Below are 18410 nucleotides of genomic sequence, written 5' to 3' on the forward strand. Positions count from 1 at the left end.
TAATAAGGATCTAGAAAAACTAATAACTCGAATTTGTATCTGTTGTTACATTTGTTTCTTTTTTCCTATTATTACTTTGTTTGTAAAGGCATGTTAGAATTAAGTTAGTATTACATTTCCATGAGTTCCGCAAAAAAACTACATTGACCGACAGCCCATGCGGCTCAGCCTGACTAACCAGAGGCGTTTAAAGGGCTTCTAAACCTGGTCGCTCGCTCCTCGTGCCTATATGTAACCAATCAGCAATCAGTGCAACGAGTTCTAGCCAATCAGAGGCAGAGTAGGGCGGGGCATGACTTCGCCGAAGTACATTAAAGATTCCAGTTGGTGGCAGTAATGCGCCATTTTGTTGTTTGCCAATCGCCAATAAATCTCAAAGAAGAACTTTGCGAGATTTGTTGACTTTTTTCAGGAATGGCGAAATCCATGAAAGTTGCCTTTTCGGTGGATAGTAAGTCCTTTTCTTGTAACTTTACACTTTTAGTAACTTGACTCAAAAAACAGAGTTGCGTGTAACTCAACAGTTCACACCAGCATATCCTCATGAACCAGTTGGCGTCAAACGCAACACTCTTGAAATCGGAAGCAGTGCAGCGTGTTTGGCCGCTTTAGCGTTACGTAGCGTAACGTTAAAAAAATACATAAGTCTGTAGTTGTGCGTGCTTTTAAAATGTTTGTATCTATTATGGTGGTTAATATTTTCAAATGATGAACACAGCCCGTAACCTCAGTTGCATCACCAACAGACGTGTTTAGCAATTGCACTTCTCAGTATGTAGGCCGATGCAAAAGTAAAAATAAGATTACTATTGAATCTTAATTATTATTTGTTTGCACACAATTATGGAGAGTAGTATTACAAAAGTATTGCTTTGTATTTCTGCCGATATGCAGTATCATGATTGACATAACATTCTACTGATATCCATCCTTGCATATTGTTTATATTCTATAATGTAATTTGAAAAAAACTATATTATGCAGAGACTGAATGGATTGAGTTACCGTAAATCTAACAATCAATGTAAGTCTCAAATTATTATTATTTAAGTGGCACAATAAAGCTGTTTTTGCAGTGATTAAACATGCAATGGATTGTAACCATTCACCTTGCCTTTAAAAAAAAAAAAAAAAAAAAGAGTTCACTTGAATCCTAAATTGGCTACCAACATCATACCCTCCCTGTTAGATTATCCAAAAAAAAAGTCTTCTTTGTCAAACAGAATATTAAAATGTGTTGACACTGTGTTGGGGACTGAACAAGTTATTCAGATACACAGTGTCTTTCTACGGTATTTACTCTCCTAACTCTTGCCATACTTTTGTGTTTTTGTCAGAAGCCTCGATTGACTTCACTTTGACTCCCTCGGGCCCTACTGACGTCTCAAGTTCAGCAAATCCCTGTGACCCACAGTGCCGTTTAGTTCACACACATTGGGTGGAACCTGTACAACATGATCATGATTATTGCAAGATGGACAGTGCAGAAGATGTGCATGATAAGAAAACTCAACGTAATGAGATTGGATACTTCTTGATTAAAAATGACCAGATGGCTTTGTTCTACACTGGTATAGCCCTGAAAGTGTTCAACATCCTTGTCTCATCACTGGAAGGATATGCTAGCCATGAATTTACATATATGTCTGTGCGGGATCAAATTCTCCTGACACTTATAAAATTAAAGTCCAACCGTGAGATCAGTGTTCTGAGCAATCTGTTTTTTTGGGTATCAGAGAACTGTGCGAGCAAGATAATCTCATATTGGATTGACAAACTGGAGGAAGTTTTGCACCCTCTAATTCGGTGGCTTCCTAAAGAAACCATTCAAGCAACGATGCCCGAAGCTTTTAAGAACTCACCGAACACAACATGTATTTTACAGTGCTGTAAGAGCTTTGTACAAAAACCCCAAAATCTTGGTCCAAGGTGGGAATTGCACGAAAAGTATTATGACACGGTGAAATATGTGGTTGCCGTTGCCCCATGTGGACTAATCATGTTCATCTCTGCAGTTTATGGAGGGCGATGCAGTGACAAATTCATAACCATAGACTCAGGATTATTAAACAAGTTCAAACCTGGAGATGAGATCATGGCAGAACTAGGATCTTCCATACAAGAGTTGCTGTTCCTTAAGAGGCATGTTAAATTGATGAAGCCATCAAGCACTACTGAGGCGCAGACCATTGGACACATGGAGCGGGCACTCAGTAGTTTGAAGCTTTACAAAATGGCATCGCATGTTTCGGATAACATGGCTCCTAAAATGAACAAGATTCTCAGAATATGTTCTGCTCTTGCCAATTTAAGGTAGGATGTCATCCGTGACTCACATTAATGAGCATGTGGCATGTGCTCAACATGAGTGGACTTAATTTACGTGGTTGTCAAGAACTGTGCAGGACCGATCCAATAAACATGGTGCAGCCATTAGAATCTAATGGTTGGAAAAAAACCTGGGAGTTGGGGATTTAGTGTGAATAGTGTAAAGTATCCCATGTTTTATATTTACATCACATTGTTTTTATTATATTTATTTACATTTGTTTGAGCTCTCAACTTGTTTTGTTTGAAACATGTAATGTCATCAGCTTTTTTGAGTATGACATGACCTTTTTTAAATGTTTTACTTGTCTTACTCATTTGCAGTAAAATATGCTGTATCAAACCTGTTGCCTTTCTCTTCATTCTTAAAACAGAAATTAAATAACTTTGAAGGCATATTTTAACATGACATTGGAAAGAGTTGATTTCCACAACCCAGAGGTATAAGACATGTCATTCTGATCCTTTTAATGTAGGCCATGGCACACGTGCACTAAATATTTCATTCAGTTTAAACTGTCATCTACAAGCAGAGGTGGCATAACGACATTTTTTTCAAGACTTGACTGAATTAGTTCTCTAATACAATCTAAGTAATCTAAGCAACCAGCAGTAAAATGTGTCTTAGTGTTGCCACGTGGAACACGGAGGTTCAAACAAAAGTTTTTTTTTAAAAGTTAGACGTGCGTAACATTATGAATTTTAAATATTTTAAACACCCATGATCAGCAGTGCAGAAATAAATCAACACGTTTGGTAAATCGTCGCCTTTCAATTAAAAGCGGAAGTGACGCATGTAATACCGGAAGTGACTTTCCACTGCAATTCAATGGCAGCCTACACATATGCCACGCTTGCCTTGTAAACCGCTGTTTTTTCAGACTTTTCTCGATACTCACTTGGTAAAGAAACTCTTTAAACATGTCGGGGAGAAACAACAACAAGCTGCCAACCAATTTGCCACAACTGCAGAATCTTATAAAAAGAGATCCGCAGTCCTACGTAGAAGAGGTAAGTGTTGTTAGCCAAAAGTGCTAACGTGGTTAGCTAGTAGGCTTTCTGCAGTAACTAATAACTAGTGGTGGTTGTTGTTCCTTCAACAGTTTCAGCAGCAGTATCGACACTACCAGTCCAATTTGCAGATCTTCAAACTGCAGCCTGACAAGCCGAACAAGGAGCTGGCAGATCTGGTCATGTTTCTCGCTCAGGTACCGTGTTTATTACGCTTGTATCCACTATGGATTTGTCGGATAAATATAGAGGAATACAAATTATAATATCTGCCCGAGATGTACTGGAGTGGATGTATTAAGTGAGTAAATGTACTTGGTTGTATGGGGAGCTGCCAGATAAGTATAGTGGAATAAAAAGTATAATATCTGCCTTTGAGATGTACTGTAGAGGAAGTCTTAAGTGAGTAAATGTACTTGGTTGCATTTCAGCACTGCTCTAATGTGTAGCAACTTCTTTAAGTTGTGTAATTAAACTTTTTCTTGTCCTTCAGGTTAACCACTGCTACCTGCAGCAGCTGGCCACCTTTCCACAAGAGCTGTCTGGCTTATTAATGAGTCACCACACAATGATAGAGCCAGATCTCAGAATGGTGAGACTAGTTATGTTACTATCCATATTATGAGTCATTGCCAATACTCGCAACAGATGAGTTTGTTGATATTCATGCAAATGTATTGTCTGTTAATGTTTTTGTTTGTTTCCTGTCTTTGTCAGACTTTTTGCAAAGCGCTGATTCTTCTGCGGAATAAAAATCTGATCGACCCCACTGCCCTCCTGGGTCTCTTCTTTGAGCTGCTGCGATGTCACGACAAAATTCTCAGAAAGGTGAGAGCACTGCTCTCAACCCTCCGACATATATTCTCTGTGCATGTAGTCATGTAGTACTGCAACAATTAGTCGACTAATCGTTTAATCGATGGACGGAAAAATAATCGGCAACTCTTTTGATATGTGATTAATCGTCATGTCATTTTTAATGCACAAATGGCAGAAAATGCCGTTTTCATGCTATCAAATATGGCGGTATTAAACTGAATATCTTTTGGGTTTGGACTTTGATAGACATTTTAAAGACCCAACAATGAATCGCTAAATCTAGAATATAATCTGCAGATTCATTGAAAACAATTGCTAGTTGCAGCCCTCTTATTACATTTTTCCCCATGAAATTGTAGACGCACATTAATAAAGTCTGCTCTTAACGTTTCTAGTTAAAAGTAGTAGTTTTGAGCAGAAGGGGAATTTGTTCACAACTTATTGCACCAAGCTAATTTCACTCATTTTGTTTATGCTCACCATGTCTGATTTCCTTGTATAGCAATGAATCTATAACTCAGACAGACTGGCTTTTCTTCTGTATTCATATGTTTAGTTGTAGACATGGGCTCTTTTGTTCTTCCCCTCCCAGAATTAAACATTTGCTTCTCTCTCTCAACAGACACTGTACACACACATTGTTGCAGATATCAAAAACATCAATTCCAAGCACAAAAACCACAAAGTTAACACAGTAAGTCCTCACACGTGTTACGTTGTTTATGTTTGACTACAGCAGCTTCAAATAGTATAATGTGTGATAATGTTGTTGGTTTCAGACATTACAGAACTTCATGTACACCATGCTGAGAGACAGTAATCCCCTGGCAGCAAAGATCTCTTTGGACGTAATGGTGGAGCTTTACAAAAGAAACATATGGTGGGTTTTGTTTATAAACTGGAATTACTTTACAAGACATTCTTACTATTTCTTGCTTCTTTAGTCTGATTGTCTTTTTGTTTGTGTCGCAGGAACGATGCCAAGACAGTTAATGTCATAACAACGGCGTGCTTCTCCAAGGTTACAAAGGTATGTTTTCTCACATTGAAGGCAATGCTTTGCTTATTATATTGCGTGAGTGGCAGCCCTGTACATTTCTCACCTGCCTCTCTTCCTGTTTAGATCGTTGTTGCCGCTCTTAAATTCTTTCTGGGAAAAGATGAGGATGAGAAAAATGACAGTGATTCAGAATCTGATGCAAGTACCAAAAATATATATAAATTAGTTGATTGATACAAGAGGTCATTTTTGTTTAATGCATATTTAAGATATACAAATATGTTTGTCAAGGAACAGCTTTGTCTTGCAGGCGGAGGGACCAACAGTCCGAGACCTGAAGGTGAGGTACTCCACTGGCAAGAAAACCTGTAAAAACAAGAAGAAGATGGAAAAGGCCATGAAAGTCCTCAAGGTAACACTCTTGTAACTACTATGTCATGACTTAGTATTGTGTAATTTGTGTTCAAGTTAATAATCTTTATTGTTCTGACTGCAGAAACATAAGAAAAAGAAGAGGCCAGAAGTGTTCAATTTCTCTGCTATTCACCTCATCCATGATCCGCAAGGTAGACTCAGCCGTCTTCCCCACGACATCTGAAGCACAAAGAATTTGTTCGGCGTCATTTGTGTAACAATTTACATCAACTATCTTCTTTTTTTTTTTTTTTTTTTTTACAAAGATTTCTCTGAGAAACTCTTGAAGCAGTTGGAAGGCTCCAAAGAGCGCTTCGAGGTGAAGATGATGATGATGGAGTTCATATCCAGACTGGTTGGAATCCACGAGGTGAGTGACGCGGCTCTCATCAGCTAGCTTGTGCACTCCTTGTTTAGCTTGATGGCAAATGACTTACTGTAGAACTGGCCCTCATGAATATTGGCAACGTTGCATGAATAATGTGCAGGATATGCTTTGCTGGCATTTTTTTTTCAAGGGTAGTACTTTGCAATAACAACAGCTAAGTAGTTCTGACTGTACCAGGGTTCTGGGAATAATAATAAAAGCATAACACTCTTTTTTTTAATTCTTTTCCAGCTCTTCCTCTTCAATTTTTATGCCTTTGTTCAGAGGTTTCTACAGCCCCATCAAAGAGGTAAACATAATTCCCAATTAAGTAAGTTAAAGCGTTTTGACCTCTGATGATGAGATGTCTTAAACAAACTGTCTTTCTAGAGGTGACAAAGGTTCTCCTGTGTGCTGCCCAGGCTTCCCATCAACTGGTCCCACCAGAGGTACATTAAGATCCATCTGTTCTGTCAACACGTGTGGATGTAACATAAGGATTCCTGTATAAACCTTCTCACACATTCCCCCTTGTGCAGATCATCGAACCTGTAATCATGACCATCGCCAACAACTTTGTGACAGACAGAAACTCTGGGGAGGTGATGACTGTGGGGTGAGTAGCAGCCATTTCTCTTTTCTGGTTTCAGTTGATTACAGGTTGCATGGTGCAAAATGTGATGGGAAAACTTTTTCAAATACAAATTCCATACTCTAGCATGCCAAGTATTACGTTGACGTGTTATAGTAAATTCAACATATCTTTTTTTTTTGTATCAAGCATCAATGCCATCAAAGAACTGACAGCCCGCTGTCCGCTCGCCCTCAGTGAAGACTTGCTGCAGGACCTGGCTCAGTACAAGATGCACAAGGACAAGAGTGAGTATTATCTTTAAATCACAAATCTGAATGCAATAAGTGGTTGTGCATATATCTGCATGTACGTGTATTCACCCACAAAACAACATGATTTTGTCTGTATTTGCCTTCAGATGTGATGATGTCTGCGAAAGGACTGATCCAGCTGTTCAGGAGTCTTAACCCAAAGATGCTGCACAAGAGGGACAGGGTGAGCCAAGACTTTTACTGAAAAAAACAACCGCCACTGTGACAAAGTGCTGTCTATTAAAATGTAAATAATTGTGCCACTTGTTGTCCAGGGGAGACCCACTGAAGCATCAGGAGAGGCCAAGATCTTAGACTACGGAGAGATGGAGGCTAAAGATTACATTCCTGGAGCTGAAGTCCTGGAGGTGGAGGAGGGGGACAACGAGGGAAAGGAAGATGAAGGTAAGCAGCTTTTTTTATTATTATTAATTCTATAGGCTTGGACTACAGTGGCTGAACTGATCAGAATCCAGTGTCCATATGTGCATAGAGATGATCTATATTTTATGCTTCTTTTTTTTTACCCATTGTACAACAGATGCCTGGGAGAGCGCCAGTATGAGTGATGATGGTGAAGATGGGGACTGGGTGGATGTTCACCACTCTGACGAAGACACAGGAGAAGTGGTGAGAATAAAACTGGATTGCTTAATCAAATGCCGATGGTTAATTTTGTGTGGCATCTTTGTTCTAATATAGTATGTGTGTGTGTGTGTGTGTGTGTGTGTGTGTGTGTGTGTGTGTGTGTGTGTGTGTGTGTGTGTGTGTGTGTGTGTGTGTGTGTGTGTGTGTGTGTGTGTGTGTGTGTGTGTGTAAGACGGAGAAGCTTAAGAATATGCCAGCCGAGGAAAGAAAAGCCAAAGCAGCGGCGGTCAGCGGCAGCAGGCTCCTCACTCAAGATGACTTCAAGAAGATCCGTATGGTCCAGCTGGCCAAGGAGGTCAGTGCTGCACCAGGCAAGGGCCAGAAGAGGACACATGTGGAGATCGACGATGAGGACGACAACAGGTTAGAAAGCTATTTGAACAAAGAGCTAAAAGCATTTACAAAGATGAAATACATGTGTTGTGGGGGGTAAAGATAAGGGATCATACTAAGGTTTTTGCTTGTTTTCTTTCCAAATCCTTCAGAGGAGAGGTGCTGACCTTGAGGAATATTGAGAAACTGCATAAGAAACCGAAGTCGGACAAGGAAACGCGCCTGGCAACAGCAATGGTAAATCCTAGTGTGAACTGTTTTGAACTATTCCTATCGGGAGTTACTCATAGTTATTATGAAAAATAGAATCTGCACACTAGATAATGCTTTAAAGAAGAGCTTGACAAAGAGCTTTTCCGTCTTTTACATGTTCTTCTGTCCAGTCTGTCATAATTATCATCTAGATGTGGACCTTTTATAAATAGTAGCCTATTGATTATGTTCTTGATTAATTGTTTGGTCTATAAAATGTCAAAGGGTGACAAAGAAAAACAGAAACTATAGTTTTACTATTACTGAACGCTAATGCTAATAATCGGATATGTAAAGCTGGAAATGTAAACTTTCTGTGTTTTTATTTTGAGTATTAAAACACTTTTTTGAGTAATTTTCTATCGCTCAATTAATTTATTGATCAACTAACTATTTTGGCTCTAATGTTGCGTTTGATTTTTCAGGCGGGGCGGCCAGACCGGAAGGATTTTGTCAAGAAGCATACCAAGCTGAACCCACACGCCAGCACCAGCAACCGGGAGAAGAGGAAGACGAAGAACTTCATGATGATGAGACACAGTCAGGGTGTCAGAACCAAAGGCAAACGCTCCTTCAGAGACAAACAGGTAGGTCACACATATCAGAAATAGCTACTGTTTTTTACTGTGTTTAATATAAGTGGCTTTTCAACTGGACGTTTTTTTTTATAATTTCCTTATCCAGATTTCTCTACGGGACACTCTCCTGAAGAGGAAGAAGCAGTACAAGTAGGACGCGCGGACATGATTGTTATATTCGCTTCGTGGTGGCCGTCCGATGGTGACAATGTAAAATATTATTGTTTATCTTTCAAGTAGCTTGCAAAACAGTTTATTGTTATTTTCAGAAGATGAACTGGATACATTTACACTGCTCTGAAATAAACAATTGTTGAGAATTCTTGTGTGACTGTTTCTGTATGGATGTAGGTCTCATTGTAATGTTTTCCCGCTCTTACTCCCATTGATCACAGTTTAAATTACAAGAAAATTATGTATTTCAGTAGTTTACAGTAAAAAGGGTCTGGATGTTGTTTTTGGACAGCTTTAGTTTGATAGACATAGTAGCACCATGTATCTAGTTATCTTAACTTGGCAGGGACAAAGTGTAAATCTTGAACCTGAAACTAGGCATTTGTATGTGCCATGTCTTTGTTTTGATCTGATCCCATTCAAAGAAAAAGTATTATTTATACAAAACATACGTTTCTTATTTACACTAACTGTTCTAACACTCCTGTGATGACAGTTTCAAGCAAACTTAGAGTTTTTTCAGGCATCTATGGACGTGGACCCCACAAATAGTATTTTGAGGTGTGTGTGTGTGCGTGTGTATATGCACAAGTATACCATCTGTCCACATGAATGAACTGTTTTCAATATGTGTGTTTACAGCTGAAATATGCAGATGCTGCACCGATTTACAGTAAATAAAAATCTAATCAGGATGAAATGGTGTTAATGTATAATTTTAGACAAGATTTGATTGGTCAATATAGTTTTACAGCCACTGTAATTACAGTCTAACATTTCCCTACTTTGCACATTTCTCTGTAGTATAGTGACTTAGTTTCAACATAATTCACTGGAACTCTTCGACAGGAAGATGAAATAAGACCATTCCATCATAACTAAAGAACGTAACACTTTATCAACTTTGACATTGTTTGTTTATCAGTTATTGGGGGAAATAAATAACGTAGAGCCCTCTGTCTGTTTATTGGAAACATTGTTACATTTTGATGTGTCAAGGTGTCACATTGATCTGCTTCAGAAACAAAATAAGAAATGATCATACAACTGGCATGAGCTTCTAATAAGCATTTAATATCGTCGTTGTTCAGGTAACGCCTTAAAACTACAATACCCATGAGGCACCTGGAAACACAACAAACGTGCCAATGCCAAACATTCCGCTCAATGAAACCGGCATCTTAATTCTCTCTACGACATGAGGTATCTAAATGAAATATGTTTTTACCTAGCGCAACGACTGTTCAATGTAATGTGTTGCCTTCTGAATTAGTATTTCCGCTAAAAAACTACCCGGAGGAATCTGTTTATTTGCCCCTGCCAGCTAACGCTAGCTCGCGCACGGATGCTAACTCCGCTTGCTAGTTGCTGTTAGCAAACAAGCTAACGTTAGTTAACCGTAAACGTTAATCTCGTCGTGTCTAAGTATGAGCCTCGGTGGCTTTATAACGTCCTTCAGGACGCCGTGAACGTCCCCAGTCATGACTAACGTGACCACAACCCGAGCTCATCTTCACTAACCTAGCTGTTGACGTGATTGATGTTGTACATCCTCTCACATCTCAACTTTTCTCAACAGGGAAACCCGATATTATCTAACTATATGCCCGGCTGCGATGAATACAAGTACTTATTTGTATCGTACACCAAAGACACGTGTAAATACTTTAAACGTTAAAGGCATCTGTAGAATAGATGCTAGCTGTCGTTTACATTAAACAGCCAACTAGCTTGATGTAAATGTGACATCATTGTACTATATGTGTCACCTTATTGTACATGTTGGGCATGTGCTAAACTAAAGTTAGTGAGGACTAAGGATGCACAACTGTATCTGTATTATGTGATATAAAAAAAAGGGTGCACATGTGACTGCATGGCCAGTAGTCCTGGACTTTGATCACTCTTTTTCACAAGCTGCCTCCACAAGTTGAGTAATTCAGTGTGCAGGAAGCAAACTCATTAGTTGGGTAATTACTTTCACAATACTCTGAGGGAAGGCCGAAAACATGGAAACACAGCAGAGAGGGTAGTTGCTGTGTTCCCCTAGACACTCATCTTTTGGGTACCTTTTTTTTTTAACCAAATGTGGTGTGTTGGTTGCTTTGTGAGAGTCCCATTTGTATCCAGATGGCAGATACATAAAAAATATGGATGAATTTAAAAAGAGGTTGCTGTTTGGCACATACTGTTTTTTAGTGTGTACCCGTTGGAGTTGAGCCGTGCAATACATCTGTCGTTAAATTATTGACGATCTCACTCCTCATAAATAATACAACTGAGGATGTTATCATCTTTAGGCCATGAAAGTGTTCCCCGAATCTGTGCGCAATATTCACCAAATTCAAAGTCCCGACGTGGTTTAAAAGATGAAGTCTAGGAGAACAGAAGTGGAGAGAGAGAGTCTTTGATCTCTAGTGCATATGATGGGGCTTGATGTTTCTGCTCTTATAGCTGAGAGGACTGGTGATGAGGGGGCGACACACTGAGTCTATTCAGTTTCAGAGACATAGCTTAAAGGAGAGACAGCGCATCATCTGTAAGGTGTGGGTGGAGCTTTGGACTCTGCTGTCTGCTCTCAATTTTTCTGTGACATATCAACTGTGGAGATTTTTCATCTGATTCAGCAATAGGTAGGATTTTTGTATGGGTTTGATTGCAGTTTTCTCTGCATGGTGTGTCATGTTAGCTTGGAGGAATGTGCATGTCCTGTTTTTTGTTCACGTTAGTCTCTGCTAAATGAGTAGAGGAGAAGTGATACTGACAGGGGAGGAATATTGACCAAACTTGCTCACTGGGCAAGCAATGTCTTCTACCACTAATTTCCCTTTTGTTTCCTGTAGAATGTTATTTGCACTGAGTTGGGGTTTCATTTCAAATTGCAAGTTATTCTTACATGATGCAGTCAATGGCAGTGAACATTTGGCCTGGTTATTGCTAGAGGCCATATATAGCGCCATATATAAACAATTGTATTTGATTATTATCAATAAATATATATTTTAAATCTTTTTTGGAATATAATAATGCCAATCACAAGTTCCCAAAATGTAAGACGTCTTCAAATTCATTGTTTTTGTGGCCAACAGTCCAATCCCCATCAATATCAAATTAGCAAAGATACAAACTGTGAAAATAAGCCAAAACTTTACAGCTGAGGTGTTAAAACCAGGGATGAATTTTCATTTGCACATTAAAAAAAGACTGAAATGATGATTTTTCTATCACAGTTGCTGAATATTTCCTCTCAATTCAACTGATTAATTATTGATTTAAGAGATTATTTCTGTCAAACTCTCATCTCTCTTATAGGTGTTGTTACCTGTAGCCAGCTATGGCACCAGGGGATATGGTGCAAGACCATGCTAAGCAACTGAAGCCCAAGCAGGACAAGCGGCCTGTAAACAAGACATCGAAAGCAGATTGTCAGCCCGATGGATCCTTTATCTTTGAGGCTCATGAGGCTTGGAAGGACTTCCATAACTCCCTCAGGCATTTCTATGAAGTAGGAGAGCTCTGTGACGTCACGCTGAAGGTAGGTCACTCTATCTATACTCAAGGAAAGAGCCAGGTTTGTTTGCTGAAATCAGGTTAAAGGTTGGGATTTCACAAAGAATATTTTATAGATGTGAGCCTAATTAATCAACATTTTTCTTCTACTTTTAATCCCTAAATAGCTGCTGTAATCACTGTAATTTGCCTGAACAGTCATATTGTAGAGATTAATAAACGGTGAGATTATTAATGCTGTATACAGGTGTGCCTTGTTTCCGTTTGTGTAAACATGTATTTTGTGTCCCTTTTGTAGGTTGGCAGTAGGTTGATACCATGCCACAAGCTGGTGCTGGCTTGTGTTATCCCTTACTTCAGGTATGTGACTGAGATCTTGTTTTTCTTACTAGTGGACATCCAGTCTGCTTAATGATTCTTCAAGTCAGCGATTCTGGAGAAAGATTATTGATATTTTAACTCGACACCCAAACAAATATCCCCCCCCTCCCTTCAGATTTGCCATTCAACACGTGTTGTCTATGTGGCCATTTCTTCCTCAGGGCCATGTTCCTCTCAGAGATGTCCGAGGCTAAGCAGGAGCTAATAGAGATCAAGGACTTTGACGGCGATGCCATCCAGGACCTGGTGCATTTTGCCTACTCCTCCAAGCTCACATTAACTGTGGACAATGTCCAGCCACTGCTTTATGCTGCCTGCATCCTTCAGGTAAAGTAATGCACATTATTTTACATGAACTAAGGGGTTCTGCATTTTCAGGGAAAGGTTAACCGTGATTCTATTATGTAACAGATCCCCTGTACAATTTAGTTTTTAATATTTACTTTATTATTGCTTGAATCTATTAGGTGGAGTTGGTAGCGAGAGCCTGTTGTGAGTACATGAAGGCCCACTTTCACCCCACCAACTGCCTGGCAGTACGTACCTTCGCCGAGAGCCACAACCGCGTGGACCTGATGGACATGGCGGACCGCTATGCCTGCGAACACTTCACTGAGGTAGTGGATTGTGAGGACTTTATTTGCGTGTCTCCACAGCACTTGCGCACATTGTTGTCCTCCAGCGAGCTCAATATCCACTCAGAGACGCAGGTGTACCATGCAGCAGTGAAATGGCTGAAGGCGAACCCACAGCAGCACGAGGAGTGGCTGGACCAGATCATGTCTCAGGTGAGGGAGTTCATAGCTTTAGGGTATCTCAGCGTGTGGATTGGTTTAGCTTATGTAAATTAATGTTGCATCTTCCTGAATTCAAAAGTTATTGTCTTTGTAAGTACCTCCAGACGTTATGACCTAGTTTACTGATTGCCACAAGGTATAGCTACATCACTGTGTAAAATGAGTGTTACAGATGTGTTCACAGCTTTACGTAATCACTTTAACAACCACAATACAATGTGCACGCTGGTCTCTCCTTCAGGTGCGCCTCCCCCTGCTCCCTGTAGAGTTCCTGACTGGACCAGTGGCTAAGGACGAGATGATTAAGGGGAACCTGAGTTGCCGCGACCTGATGGACGAAGCCAGGAACTACCACCTGCACCTCAGCAACAAGGTGGTGCTGGACTTTGAGTATTCAGTTCGCACCATACCCCGCAAACACACTGCAGGTATTACTTATATGAAGGCGTTTGGTGTTGTCATATTTTATTTGTATATTTTCCCATCTTTTTAAAATGTGTTTTATTCTGAGGTTCTGTGTGCATAAAGTATGATGTGTGTTCTTTCTTGCCGACCATTTCTTCAGGGGTTTTGTTCTGTGTGGGAGGCCGGGGGGGTTCTGGTGACCCATTTCGCAGCATCGAGTGTTACTCCATCACGAAGAACAGTTGGTTCTTTGGTCCTGAAATGAACAGCAGACGGCGTCATGTGGGTGTAATATCTGTCGGAGGTAAGAGGGATTACTGGTACATATAAGTAAGCTACAGGAAGTAAAAGAGGTGGCCACATGATCATAAAGACTCACATCCATGTCTGTTTGATGTTGGTTTCCTAAGGCAAGGTTTATGCTGTTGGGGGCCATGATGGTAACGAACACTTGGGCAACATGGAGATGTTTGACCCCCTCACCAACAAGTGGATGATGAAAGCCTCTATGAACACCAAGAGGTACACAGACTCTACAATATGCTGAATGTGAATAGGACTTTCTTTTGTGGCTGACATTCTGAGAGAGGGTGCTATCAAAATTTACCAAAATAAAAGCTTCCTTTCTATTATTTTCTTCCTCAGAATTGTTGTTGCAGTTTACTCCTTAAAACTGGCACTACTTAATCTTTAGCTACAAATCTACTAAAATGGACAAAGCAATTTAAATTATGGAATGTAATGATGATTCTGAAAGTTTAAAACCCTGCTGTTGATAATATGTTAATCCTACATTTTGATTTGGTTATTTTATGTTGTCTTAGTAAATAGAAAGAATTAACTTTTTCTTTCTACAATATTGATTCACTGTCCTTAAATTGTAGATAGATATACTGCTTTGAGCACGGTTTCATGTGTTTCTCAGGAGGGGTATAGCCCTGGCAGCGCTCGGTGGTCCCATCTATGCTATTGGAGGTCTGGATGACAACTCCTGCTTCAACGATGTTGAGCGCTACGACATCGAAGGTGACTGCTGGAGCGCTGTGGCTCCGATGAACACTCCCAGAGGAGGAGTGGGGTCCGTTTCGTTGGGGGTAAGACTTCAAACGAAGGTCCATAAATTGTAACTGATATATGACATCTATTCTGGACTTCACTGCTTTATTATACCTTCTCCTCGCCAGAGTTTTGTGTACGCGGTGGGAGGCAACGACGGCGTGGCGTCCCTGTCCAGCGTGGAGCGGTTTAACCCACACCTCAACAAGTGGACGGATGTCAGCGAGATGGGCCAGAGACGGGCTGGAAATGGAGTCAGCAAACTCAATGGCTGCCTCTATGTAGTGGGTGAGAAGAATGCATGAATGAATTTCCAATCACCTGTAATATTCATCTCTTCAGATCTGATCACTTGGCGTGCCGGATACTGTTGGTTCCATATACAAGATGTATTTTGTCTGCTTGTAACGCAGTGACTGGAATTATTCACTTTGACACCCGGGTCACATGCCTCCTAGACACACGCCCTACAATTTTGCACACAAATATTGTGAATCAGGAAAGACGAAAGTTCATGTTTTGTAAAGCTATCTGGTAACTGATTAACAGTGTGAGTGTGAGATTTTTATTGTACCACTTGAATCATTGAGTCATTCGAGGTCTGGGCATTTTGCCTGGTCAGTAGTTGTGGCTTAGTGTGGATTCATGAGATCCTCTTCTCTTGTGTGACTGCTCCATTAGCAACAACGTAATCCTACTGGCTGTTATCGGTCGTTTGCTCAGTTACATTATTTAATGTGAAGTAACATCATACATGCCAGTTTCCTGTATCACCCTTCATCTTTTTCATACAAAACCACTACCATAAAGTTCTTGTGATTCTTAATAATCCTCTCTCTCATTTTTCCTGAAGGCGGCTTTGATGACAATTCCCCCCTGAGCTCCGTAGAGCGCTTTGACCCCCGGCTGCACCGCTGGGAGTACGTGTCCGAGCTGACCACCCCACGCGGGGGAGTCGGGGTGGCCACTGTGATGGGAAGAGTGTTCGCAGTCGGGGGTCACAATGGGAACATCTACCTGAACACAGTGGAGGCCTTTGAGCCTCGAATGAACAGGTGAGGAGGCGATGAACGAACACTGTTTGATGTGATGCGTTTCTAAGGTATCGAGGTGGCATTTAAGGAGGATCAAATATATCTCTAATAAACCATAAGGATAAACTGTAGGTGGTTCCATGCATCAGGTTTAGTGTGTCCAGTATTTTAAGAGCCGAGGTTGACGCCACCTTGCATTCGGTTCCTGTTAGATATTCCAGGAGTTGAGGGAGACCAGTGCATGAGATATAAGACAATAACAACTTGAATAAACATTCACCTGTTGGCAATTCAATACTCGATCAGAAACAAAGCCAGCAGTATGCACACTGCACACTTGAACAGAGTTAAAGGCACACGCTAACATTTTTGGTTTTCAAAAGGATTGTTTATTAAAACAATTTTTGAGGGTTTAACAAATGTGTGTATATGTATATATTTAATTAATTAATTTTCTTTATATCGAATTATTATTATCTGATTTAATTGATAATAATTTAGGATAGGAATATATAAGCATTATGCTTCTACCTATACCTTTTCAGTCTTTCTGTTTTTGTATATTAGATTGTGACTTTACTTATTGTATTGTATTGTATTGTAATGATTGACTGAATGAAACACACAAACAAACACATCAGATATTCAGGTTACGGTTGCTGTCTTTTGCAGATGAAATCTGAATTTGTGTGACTAGACTTTCATGATACTGAAACGGGGCTCAACCTAATTACACTGCTCTAATTAAAACACTGCTGTGTTGTTTAGGACTGTTCGAGAGTAGTCTTCTTATTATTCTTATTCTTATTCTTATTTTGTTGTGGTTTTGTTTGCCGTTCAGATGGGAGCTGGTGGGCTCAGTGTCTCACTGCCGTGCCGGAGCCGGAGTCGCTGTCTGTTCGTCTCACGTCAGCCAGATCAGGGACGTGGGCCAGGGCTCCAGCAACGTGGCCAACTGCATGTGACCGCCGCTCCACTCATCACCGACAGCCAAGTCACCATCTGATCTGATCACTGCACAAGCACACGACACAAAGCACACACACAGCGACGGAGAGGGATTTGGCCGCTCAATTTGTCTGAACGTCCGCCGTAGTCAGTTTTTTGGCTGATATTCAGTTTGCACACAGTGATCGAGTAACATTAGTGAGGTTCTAACTGACTTGAAGTGCACAACTGACAAATCTAACGTCTTCTCTGACACAATGACACATTCAAGAATATTTCTCTTGACTCCTTCTGGTGTTTTTTGCAATCAGTGATGTAGTTTTTGCACTGTATTTTCTTTTGTTTGACTGCCTTGACGTTATTTTGACTTTTTGTAAGGCAACATAGTAGCTGAGCCTATTAGTGTTTGATACTAACATCTCGGGAATGAGAGGTGAGTTTTGGTTCAGAACTACTAGGTCAACTGCACATTATGAATGTGGACTGTATACAGTCGGCCAGTATGAGAGCATTCCCCAGGTCCCTTCTTTAAGACTGTCTCTGGTTTACTCGTTGGTTCTGCAGTTCTTTTCCACAGATATGTGAAAAACAATCACTTAGATTAAACACATACTTCGCAGTGCAGCGTAGGCAGTTAACACGTTAACGTTTTCATCAGTCAATCTGAAATACAATGTTAAGATGTATTTGTAAAATACATTTCTAGGACTTCTGTGATCTTACGCCAAGATAAGTGAGAACACCTTTTAGAGCAGTTAGACCTTTTAAAGGTGCGTTTCAGGATTTTTCTATCAGCAGTTTGCTGTAAACTAAAGTCATATTGCAGCAGTTTTAGCTGGAATTTGCCTGTAATTGTGTTCGAACAATCATTTAAGGCTATTGGGGACAAGTCATTCACTGGGTAGGAGGTGACGAGTTCAAGGAAGTTCACTGCTGCAAGTGCCAAACAGAAAAAAGAGCATCAGCCACTCTCGGAAAGCTGTAGATGCAAATCTGGTTTTAACGCCTGCTGAGTCCTGAGTCGCCACCTTTTACCTCGACCTCAGAACAGAACGGTTTGATGGCGATATACCCGAGGGTCGAGGACTGATCCGAGCAATACGGGGCACCTCTCAAGCTCTTTTTCCAGTTTTATTGTACAGAGATCTGTTCAAACTGACAGGGACGGATATTCAAATTGAAGATTTGTGTTTGACGATAGCTGGACTGTCAGAAATCCTAATCAGAGCGCTTTCCCTACGTGTATGAGACGCAGCTGAGGTTTGTCTCTGCAGATGGTTGCGTTATATTTTAATATATGGATATTTTGTATAATAAAATAGGTGTATCTTTGGTATTCTCCTTTACTACACTATCTAATCTATTGCTGTGCACTATTTTCCTAGAATAGATGTGAAGTGAGTATATTTTTGTCCTAAATGGAAAATTTCACATAATAAGTTTAAAGATGTTTATTTAACACTGCCTATT

At 40.3% G+C, this 18410-nt stretch overlaps 2 protein-coding genes and 1 long non-coding RNA gene across 3 annotated transcripts; all 3 read left to right on the top strand.

Annotated features, from left to right (window-relative positions):
* Window positions 1-395: 395 nt before the first annotated feature.
* On the top strand, window positions 396-1705 carry LOC306752035. The gene is made up of 2 exons (XR_013771215.1): window positions 396-451; window positions 1338-1705. It is a non-coding gene; the product is annotated as an uncharacterized lncRNA (long non-coding RNA).
* A 1542-nt stretch (window positions 1706-3247) lies between these two features.
* On the top strand, window positions 3248-8949 carry sdad1 (SDA1 domain containing 1). The gene is made up of 22 exons (XM_079235726.1): window positions 3248-3339; window positions 3432-3536; window positions 3833-3931; window positions 4057-4167; window positions 4781-4852; window positions 4938-5038; window positions 5131-5188; window positions 5282-5356; window positions 5469-5570; window positions 5655-5724; window positions 5839-5942; window positions 6192-6249; window positions 6330-6388; window positions 6479-6555; window positions 6721-6818; window positions 6932-7008; window positions 7100-7229; window positions 7366-7454; window positions 7645-7835; window positions 7958-8042; window positions 8483-8644; window positions 8742-8949. The coding sequence occupies exons 1-22, from the start codon at window positions 3250-3252 to the stop codon at window positions 8787-8789; spliced, it is 2061 nt and encodes a 686-aa protein (XP_079091852.1). The 5' UTR covers window positions 3248-3249; the 3' UTR covers window positions 8790-8949.
* Window positions 8950-12143: 3194 nt separating this feature from the next.
* On the top strand, window positions 12144-16957 carry klhl8 (kelch-like family member 8; the record flags this gene model as incomplete). The annotated part of the gene is made up of 11 exons (XM_079235391.1): window positions 12144-12344; window positions 12618-12679; window positions 12862-13027; window positions 13168-13488; window positions 13739-13925; window positions 14063-14206; window positions 14313-14424; window positions 14828-14996; window positions 15087-15246; window positions 15812-16013; window positions 16834-16957. The coding sequence occupies 11 exons, from the start codon at window positions 12144-12146 to the stop codon at window positions 16955-16957; spliced, it is 1848 nt and encodes a 615-aa protein (XP_079091517.1).
* Between the last annotated feature and the right edge of the window lie 1453 nt (window positions 16958-18410).

The sequence above is a fragment of the Taurulus bubalis genome, assembly GCF_910589615.1.
Source record: "Taurulus bubalis genome assembly, chromosome: 19".
In the NCBI taxonomy this organism is placed as follows: domain Eukaryota; kingdom Metazoa; phylum Chordata; class Actinopteri; order Perciformes; family Cottidae; genus Taurulus; species Taurulus bubalis.